The 10,217-nt window shown below is 41.7% G+C and overlaps 1 protein-coding gene across 1 annotated transcript; it reads left to right on the top strand.

Annotated features, from left to right (window-relative positions):
- Positions 1-4,233: 4,233 nt before the first annotated feature.
- On the top strand, positions 4,234-8,098 carry znf414 (zinc finger protein 414). Its single transcript, XM_046384772.1, has 5 exons — positions 4,234-4,540; positions 4,749-4,859; positions 5,718-5,823; positions 5,916-6,436; positions 6,966-8,098. The coding sequence occupies exons 1-5, from the start codon at positions 4,492-4,494 to the stop codon at positions 7,133-7,135; spliced, it is 957 nt and encodes a 318-aa protein (XP_046240728.1). The 5' UTR covers positions 4,234-4,491; the 3' UTR covers positions 7,136-8,098.
- The last annotated feature ends 2,119 nt before the right edge of the window (positions 8,099-10,217 follow it).

The raw sequence follows: 10,217 nt of genomic DNA, 5'->3' as shown, positions 1-10,217 counted from the left end.
AAAATTCCATCCTCATACTAATAATTCAGTTTAAGCTTAAAGCTGATCGGATGGGACTCCCTGGAAAATAGATTATGGCACCTATCTGAAAAAAAGCTGTTGGCAATTCAGAGGCCCAATGTTCTTTCACAGATCATATGAGATGCTAAAATAAAAAGTAGAAAACACAAACCACTTTTGTAGAGTAGATAGAGGGAGGAGCTGCTCAAACAAACAAAAAGAAAACAAACAAAGCAGCAAAACTACATTTCATTCCAGACAGTTATTAAAGGCCCCATTTTAGGCAAAAAATGGAGTATGGAAATCAGCTAAATTCTGATTATTTTTTCCTTGTGAGTTACTGAATGGTGTTCTAACAAAATTTGAGACTGTATAACACCAACATCTAAAAGTGACAAATAATATTATCTGTGAGAAATGCTGGCTTTGATGTCCTTCCTCATGTCCATGATCATTTCCTTGGTCTTGTCTATGCTGAGGGTGAGATTGTTCTCCACACACCATGTTACCAGACTTACCACCTCACTTATGTATGCTGTTTCATCACCGCCAGTAATGAGTCCAAATTTCAGGATGGTGTTGTTCTTGTGAGAGAGAGAGTGGTGTGTGAACAGTGTGTAGAGAATGGGGCTCAGGACATATCCCTGAGGGGTGCCTGTGTTCACCACAATGTCCATGGATTTTTCCAATTCTGACAGACTGCGGACTGCCAGTGAGGAAGTCTAGCAGCCAGTCACAGTTTGGGGGACTGAGTCCAAGGTTTAACAGTTTATTGATGAGCTTGTAGGGGATGACCGTTTTAAAGACAGAGATATAGAAAAGCATCCTGATGTAGGCATCTTTGTTTTCCAGGTAAAGAGGGCTATATGAAGATCTGCAGAGATGGTGTCTGAGGTAGATCTGCTGAAGCGCTAGGTATACTGTGAAGGGTCCTGCACCTCTGGTATGCTGTTCTGAATGTGGGCCAGAACCACTTTCTCAAAACATTTCATTATGACTGGAGTGAGTGCTAGCAGCCTGAAGTCATTCAGACAAGTCACTGGGCACTGTTGGGAACTGGGATGATGATAGGCAGATGGTAGTTTTGAAACAAGTGGGGAATGTCGCCTGTGACAGAGACAGGTTAAAGATGGAGGTGAAGACATCAGCCAGCTTTGTCGTACATGCCACCTCGGGATGCTGTCTGAGCCTGCAGCCTTGCTGGGGTTAATTCTCCTCAGGGCTTTATGTACATCGGCTGATGAGACGGTCAGTGGGACAGTTGTGTGGTCTGGGTGTGTGGATGCCTCAGTGGGCCACGGCTAGGGTCTCAAAGCAGGCATGAAAGACTGCTGTTCATGCAGCGTGATGGTTGTGTTGGTAATCTCTGCTGTGGTGCCGTTACAGTCCGTGATGTGTTGCAGGCCTTGCCACATGTGCCCAGAACAGAAGGGTTCCAGGTTCTCTCTGTACTGCCTTTCAGCCTCCTTTGCGGTCTACCCAGTCACATATTGACATACTCTTGTATGTTGATGGAAGAGTCCTCCAGTGTGGCTGCGACTTTAAACACATCCCAGTCTGTCTGTGAAAAACAGCCCTACACCATGCTTTTTATTTGGTTAATCTAATCATTTCAGTATCACACACATACACACACACACACACACACGTACTCTCCCCTTGCTCATTCAATTTCTTTGCACGTTCATCACTCTGCACTTTATAAAAACGCACGACCATCTGCAAATGTATACCTCCACCATAACCAGGCACATCCCCTTGTACATGCAGATGTATATGTATACTATCTATACGGACCTTTTGCATTTCACTATTTATCGTTATTTTATTCTCTTTTCTTGTGTATGTCTGCTGCATCAGATGCCAAAACAAATTCCTCATAGGTGGAACCTAGCTGGCAATAAACTTTTCTGATTCTGATTCTGATTCACTGAGCATATGAAGGGAAAAGAATGACATGGAGCTTAGAAGATGTATAAATAACAATATATGTTCATATATGTTCAATTTGCATTGTCTTCAGCATTTGCTTCAGTGTTTAATATGAGTAGGAGCATCAAATGTATTGTCTTTCATGCAACGAAAAGACATCTATGCCTAAGGGTTTTTGAGTGGATATCTAGCTTGTTGAGGTGAAAAACCTTCTCTGACCAGTCCCTACCACTAGGAGCAGTACCTGTCCTCCTCATCCACTGCAGATGAATGACCTGACCAGGTCACTAACATCCAGCTTGGACCTCTCTCCTCTATCTTTCCTTCTGGATGGACTGTCTAAAGTGCATCATTGCACACTCCACCAGAAAGATTTCAAAGGTTTACTTTAGTATGTGGTGGTTTTCTTATGGTATTAGATGAGTGATTAGATAGATGTCTGTTCATAATGATTACCAGACGAAGATGCAAAGTAATTGAATATACAAGGTAGTTTAGATAATTTATAATTAGAAAGGGCACAGGTTAAGTTAGATCGAGCATTAAATGAATAGAACAATGGGAAAAGAATAAATCTTATTTTTTGGTCTTGAAAAGAGGAGACCAGAAAGAAGAAGAAGTATCAGCATTATTGGCAGTATATATATTTTTACATACACGCACTGAATTTGTGTTCTGCATTTGCCCCTTCCTTAATTGAACACACATGCAAATTACATGCAGTGAAACACACACAGGAGCAGTGGGCAGCGTCAAACACCCGGGGAGCATACTGGGGGTTAAGTGCCTTGCTCAAGGGCACATCAGCCAGCTAATGGAGGGGGGAAGCATTTTTCACATTAATCACTCCACCACACCCAAATTTTTCCTGCCCGTCCGGTGGGGGAATCGAACCGATCACAAGCCGCTTCTCCAACCTCTAGGCTACGGCTGTGTATTGTGTTGATGGTCAATAACAGAGAACACCAGATGAACACCCATTTCTAATAAGGACTTTTGAATATATTTTATTTTGATTAATAATTTAAAAGGCACAATATGATGTACCACAAAGTTCAGTTTCTGTCCCTCAGTGAACATCTGAAAAATTTGAGGGTAAACAAAGAATTTGGCAGGGCTATTCTTGCCCCCCTTTATTATTTATTTACTAAACAGCTGTTGACTTTTTTCATGAAAAAAGTACATAAAGCATAGATGTTACAGCCAATCATCTGTTCATGAGATTACAATTGAAAATGAAGTGAAAAACTTAGGAATTGGTTATAGCAAAAGACTGGAAGGGTGGTGAGCAGTGAATGGAATGATTAAGTTTAAAATGGCTACAATAATTCAAAATATTATTAAATAATTCAAAATAATAATGGATTTGTGGTGTGGTGGGATAGATTTTCCACTGAGATGTGATTTCTGTGTTACTTCTAAATTTCAGGACCTAAAAACAGGTCATCCTACATTAGAAATCGGCTTGTAAGCACAATTTTACTCCGCACAGCTCTCTAATTTGAAATAACAGATGTATCTTGTTAAAAACATCTTTTTACTGTGAGTAGCTGGAGAGCCATTTGGTCCATTTTATATGTGATCGATTCAAGAGGGAACCTTTTTGAACAGCGCCAGAATGCTCGGTATATATGCGACTGATATAAATTATTGGTGTAATATTTACTTTTGTGAGCAAGGAGCGAAAGAATCAGTCATAATCTGCACACGTTTAGCTTCTCACATTGGAATAAATAGTTTCGGGGTGTGTCTCCTGAAAGGGGTGGGACGATGGCGAAACGCACGTCAAAGAAACTGTAACATAGGATATATATCATGTATGTATTATGTAACATAGATATATGTAGAGAGAGAGATAGAGAGAGAGCGGTTGTGCCCACGTCACACAGATATGGGAAATTATTTCAACTTGTTTGTTGCATTGCATTGTGCTACGTGTAGTCTCTTTCGACTGTTCCGGTGATGTCGTCGTCGGTCGGCACTCAACGAAACTCTAATATAGAAAGAATTCCCACTCTCTTAAACTTCCGGTTATCTATCCCAAAATGTGACTTTGAAGGTGTAATTTTTTTTCTGCTAATTTTCTTTATGTTTAAGGTAGAGACAATATATACAGTTCCATCAAATTAAAATTTCGTGGCTTTTTTCTTATTATTTTTATTCTTCTTATTATTTAAGTATTTGCGGCATACACACCAGTTTACGGCGTTCGCCATTTTGGTTTCACGCATCAATCCAATATTAAGTTTTGTTTTGTTTTAACATCGTTTCCAGCGTCTGCTGTAGCTAGGTAAATGTATGAGGATTGCGGGCAAAACTGTCTGCCTTGTAAGAAAAACCAAATGGCTTTATTTTGGCATTTTTTGTCCAGAAGTAGGTGTAAATTATTAGCCACTTAGCTCTATTCGCTCCCGCATATTGAAGACTACTTCACGAGTGCCCCCTAGGTGAATTGCAGCCAACTTTCGGTACAATGGAATTAATAGGGAGTGGGCAGGCTGTCCGTGGAAGGGCTTTGGACGGTACGGACGACACTCAAATTGTTTTTCCGGCACCACGATGTCTGCAGATACAGCGATCTCGTCCGCAGACGAAAATGAGAACGGAGGTTTGCAATTGAGTTCCAGCCTTGCTACATTTTAATCCCACTTTGCTCAGTGACATTAGCTATCTGACAAAGCTAACCAGTCCGGTAGCTAGCGTGCTTACCAGCTCTAGTTCTGTCGCTCTGTTACCAACGTACTTTGCCTCATTGCTGTCACACAACAAGATCATTTAATTCACAACACTTTACAAGTCCTGTTTGTTTATTTCAGGTAGCAAGAGGACACCGTGTCCGTTACATGGCTGTAAGCGAGTGTATGCAGACGTGAGCGCTCTGGAAGCCCACATCAAGGACCATGAGATCTTAGCTGAGTCTCTTCCTGGTGAGTTTCCCGTTCTCGAAGTGCATGTGTGGACAGTAGCTGAACATGACATGTTTTACATGCCTGCTCTAATGTACTTAGTGTGACCTGTTGCACTTCCCATGAGGTTCCCCAAAAACAGGAGTTGGTCTGATTTTTTTTCTTGAAGATGGAGATAGATGGATAGATACTTTATTGATCCCGAGGGAAATTCAAGCACCAGTATCCCATTAAAGATGCAAATATTTGTACTCCGCGTAGTAGTAGTAATAATAGTAGGGAATTAACCACCTTCCTCGGCGCATACCTACGAAGCCTCCCGGTGTCAGGTGAGGGAAATATGGTCTTGTGTAAATCGTTGCTCTGAGTTTACAATTCCGTTTGCGAGACTCATAAACTGTGTATACATTTCATTGAACTGTGCCCAAGGTTTAACAGTCCGTTCCCTAGATATGTCCCATGTCCCAGCCTATTCTGATTCTATGCCTGATGTCAGAATCAGAAATCCTTTATTTATCCCAGAGGGGAAATTCTTTAAATGTCTGATTCTAGACTACAACAGCCAAAGTTCCTGATGTTTTATAAAGTGCAGGTTTGGTGTGTTTTTCTTTTTCAAGTTGATGTAAGATTTCCAAATCATTCTAATAGTTTTTCCTGTCCATACTGACACGTGGGATCACTGCACTTTTTGAAAGCTTTTTTGTTGACCTCAGACTAATGCCACATAACACAATGGTAGCATACAAACCTTTATAAATCAAGTCTAGTCTAAAAAGTGAAACTACAAAACTAACTGGTGAAAACAAAAGGGTGAGGGGAAATTGAGGGCATTATAAGTCGGCTAAACTGCCCGTGAGACACATTGTCTCCTCTCCACAGGAAAGGTCTTGCTGTGCTCTACTGCTGGCTGCAGTGGTTCCTTTCCCAACATGCAGAAACTGATGGAACACATGAGGCATCATCACAAACCCAACATATTCTTCCTGTGAGTTTTTCTTTATTTCACTGTCCATGCACTCTCAGTAAAAAATGTTTTGAGTAATGTAATTTCTCAAATAAAATGTTCTTTTTCTTAAGGTGTGAAAGCTGCCGCACAAAGCTGCGATCATATCGTGGCCTCCTGTCTCACCTGCACACCTGTTCCAAAGTGCCACGGGGTAAAACAAAGCCGACTGAACCTGTGCCCACTCTACCCGCTGCTGTGACTAACCCAAACGCGACCCCCATAGCAATGGACCAGACCCCCCCACAACTCGACTCAGTGTCTACATCCCAGGGACTATCCTTTCAAATACCAAACCCAGACGGTTCCTTTCCTGTTCCTCAGCCAGACTCTGCTGTGCCCCCCCCACTAGGTCCGCCCTTTCTGTCCAACCTGGACACCTCTGCTCCCCAGCTTGCTCCTCAGCAGCTGGCAGGGGCAACTCTCCAGCCTCAGCTCAGGAATGAAACCTCTGATCTTCCACTAAATCTGGTTGGCCCAACAGCAGCTCTGGACCCCTCTGATGCCCAGGGTCAGCACCAGATACAGATCAGGTGTTCTGGATCAGCTCCTCACTCTCCTCTTGGGTCCACTGCTGTCTGGAAGAAAAATCAAGGTGAGCATCTCCTCACCCAAAGGCACATAGCTGTCAGATATTGGTATGCATTTAATTTGATGGTTCATGAAATCATTAAAGGTGCTTAAACAACAAAGTTGTCAACCCACAACCCACATCTGATTCTTTTGTGTAGGCAGTCTTTGACTTTTGAACTGTTGGTTTGACAAAAGAAACATCCTGAAGATGTCACTCTGTTTGTGATGAGGTTTTTTTTTTTTTTTTTTTTTTTTTGGACACAAGATAAGATAATCCTTTATTCATCCCACAGTGGAGAAATTTACATTGTCACAGCAGCAGGCAGGATTGTAAGAAAGCAAAATCAACACAAAGCAATCACGGAGCAATTTATAGATGATAATTTATCGTGAAAATAATGTGCAAATTACTTAATATTGAAAAAGTTGTTAGAGGGAATCCAACTGACCAGCTGTACTCGGTGTTTTGTAATTATGAGTTAGTTTGGTCACTGAGGAACCACTTTTCGAATTTGAAAATTCCTCGAATAATTTGTCCTTTCACCCATTAGGTATGGCCTGCAACAGACGCATCCTCTGGGAGCACACAAAAGGGCGCTACACATGTGTTCAGTGTGGCCATTCGGTAACCAACCGTAAGGAAATGACTCAACACATCAACACTCAACACAGCAGTAACAAACCTGCAGAAGACACAGGGAGTTCTGCTGCGAACACCTAGTGTGGAAGCAGGATTAATCATTCACTGCACCAGAAGCATTTAGAAGCAAATACTGTCTTTTTGATGTCCTCGAGAGCTCATCCTCTATCAACAGTCAAACACTGACTAATTGTTCACATATAATACACCTTCAGGGCACAGTCACACATGCGCAAACAACCTTTGCTTGCTAGTGCTGGATGTGGGCTGTGGAGGATGTGATGTCACTTTGTTGGTTTGCAGTCTGTTTGAGGGCTCAACCACACACGTTTCTTGGCTAGTAGCAGAAGCTGTGACCCTATTGGTCAAAATTAACCAAAGTTGAACTGCAAGCTAACCCAGTTTGCTTTGCCACAAGAAGCAAATATTTCCCTTTCCCCCTCACTCTCATAGAATGGATGTGTGTGTGTCAGTGTTGGTATTCTGTGTGAAAAGCAGTGAGTTATTAACTGGTAGTAAGCTTAAACAGTTTACATTACTATTTCCACAAAGCACTTAAGTAGCTACCAGACATACATGCAATGACATTTCATTGAATACTGCTGAGTGACTCAGTGCAACACAGGTCCTCCACCGCTTACATTTGAGGACTCTTTCTTTGAGAAAATTCATGACCACTACCATTATTCTCATAATTTCATGTGTTGTAGAGTCACTGTCATTCATTTTAATTTGTCGATTCACTGTAAGCAACAGGCCATAGGTAGTTGTTGTCAGATGTTTGATGTGCAAATTTCAGGTAAACGTGTAGTTTATGGTGTGTGATGAATGTTTTAGTCTGAAACTGAAGGAAGTAACAGCATTAAAACAACAGTGTGCATTACTGTGCTGTCGTACTGTAGAAGGGATGGACACAACACTGGACACACGTTGTATTTGCTGCACAACTTTTCGAAACCTTAGCTTGTGTACCGTGACAGTTTAAAGATAAAGCTGGTGTCTGTATTTGTTTGACTGCCAATAAATCCAACAAAAAGACTATAACCACAGCCATTAGTGTTTCAGTCTGTGTCTCAATACTTTGTCTTCTCCAGCCTGTTTGTGGTTCTCAAACCCTTTGGTCACCTCTGAAATACAGATTCTTAAGGCCTCAATGTTTTGCAATTAATAGAAAAAGACATGAGCAAAGACTATTAAAAATGGAGGGGGGATTGGTTATAACCTCCTTTGTGTATTGTGTTGAAAATTCAATAAAAACAGTCAACGATGTTATACTACAGAATCCTTCAGTTCTTGCATCTCAGTCTGGTAGAAGAAGAGCCACATAGTTAATTAGTGAGGATGAACTCACCTTCTCCTTCAGTGTATGCTCTGGATCCTGGAAATAATGGTGTCTCTGTCCCGCTGCACAAACCCTCTGCACTTCAGGTCATAGCCACTGCCTGTTCTGTTGGTCCCCCTTCAAGAAATCTGCAGCCATGTTCTCTCTAGCAGGAAGAGTTCTTTGCAGGTTTTCACACAGTGCAGCTCGGCAGACATGCGACACAAACTGTTACATGATGCCTCTGGGTCTGAAATAATTCCCAAGACCATGAATGATATCAGTAGCATTGGTTATCTTTTAGGGCGGCACAGTGGTTAGCACTGTCGCCTCATAGCAAGAGGGTTCCAGGTTCGAATCCCAGTCTGGGCCCTTCTATGTGGAGTTTGCGTGTTCTCCCTGTGCCTGCGTGGGTTTTCTCCGGGTACTCCGGCTTCCTCCCACAATACCAAAAACAAGCACATTAGGTTAATTGGCTACTCTACATTGCCCCTAGGTGTGAGTGTGAGAGTGTGTGGTTGTGTGTCAGCCCTGTGATTGACTGGTGACCAGTCCAGGGTGAACCCCGCCTCTCGCCCGTAGTCAGCTGGGATAGGCTCCAGCTCCCCCACGACCCTGACGGATAAGCGGTATAGAAAATGGATGGATGGACGGTTATCTTTTAAGCATCAAAAAGCTTTATAAATTCAGGGCAAATTTTTGTGTGTGGGGATTCTGGTAGTTCTATCAGCTTTTCACGGGTTATTGTAAACTTAGATTAGATTAAACTTAGATTAGGTTAGATTTGTGTCTGACATGCACATGTTGGCAATGACAATTTTACAAGATAAAGGTGGCCTTTATTTTTATTGTACCCCCCAAGTGTGATAGCTTAGATCTGGTGTTCCTGATTTCTATTCTAAATGTGTCCCAGTGCATCTGCAGGGGGAAAACATGAACGCCCACATGAAACAGATGTTTGTAGGGCAGGCCTCTGAACTTCACAAGCAACTACAGCAGCTGATTAGCAGATTAGTGCTTAGAAACAGGGAGTAGGCTGACCGCATGCTCAGACATCTGTCAAGCACAACTCAACTGAATGGAAATAGCAACTACAAAATTCTCACAGCTTGTTTCACATTAGCCTGATGATGAAAAATAAATGTTCACTGTGTACACCACCATACTGCTGCAGTATCATTTGGGATTATGTCGGTTCAGTCAAGCTTGGTGGATGTTACTGCAGTTTCTAATTCGGAATTCCAATTAAATATTAACTTTAATGTTTTTTTCCCCCCCAGGTTCAATAAAAGCACAACAGAAAGCAGCTTTAGAGCCTAGTGCCACATTTGATTGCTTTTCAATGACTACAACACCCAGGGCTTGAAAGGAAGTGCCTGGCTGCTACTTGATGAAAGAGTTAATTGGTTTAGATGGTGACTCAACAATATATTTTATAGTCATAATTTGCAGGTTTATCCTGTTCCAGCAAAATATGTTGTGTAAATGATGGTGATGTTAAGTAGTCAGAGAAGAACTAAGACGCAAATATCAAAATACAAAAACCTCTGGTAAGTGGGATGTGAGGATCCTTAAAATAACATCTGTACAGATGTAAAGGCCTGGCAGTCTATGATATACACTATATGGACAAAAGTATTGGGTTATTTGACCATTATACCAACAATGACTAATGACATCGCATTCTAAATACATAGACAACTTTGCAGCTGTAACACCTTCTACTTTTTTGGGAAGGATTTATTTTAGAATGTTTCTTTGGGAATTTTTGCCCTTTCATGCAGGAGAGCATTTGTGAGGTCAGGCACTTATGTGGGATTAAAAGGCCTGACTTGGAATCTC

Source organism: Scatophagus argus, chromosome 1, assembly GCF_020382885.2.
Source record: "Scatophagus argus isolate fScaArg1 chromosome 1, fScaArg1.pri, whole genome shotgun sequence".
NCBI classification, from domain to species: Eukaryota; Metazoa; Chordata; class Actinopteri; family Scatophagidae; genus Scatophagus; species Scatophagus argus.
This window is presented reverse-complemented; position numbering and strand designations above follow the sequence as displayed.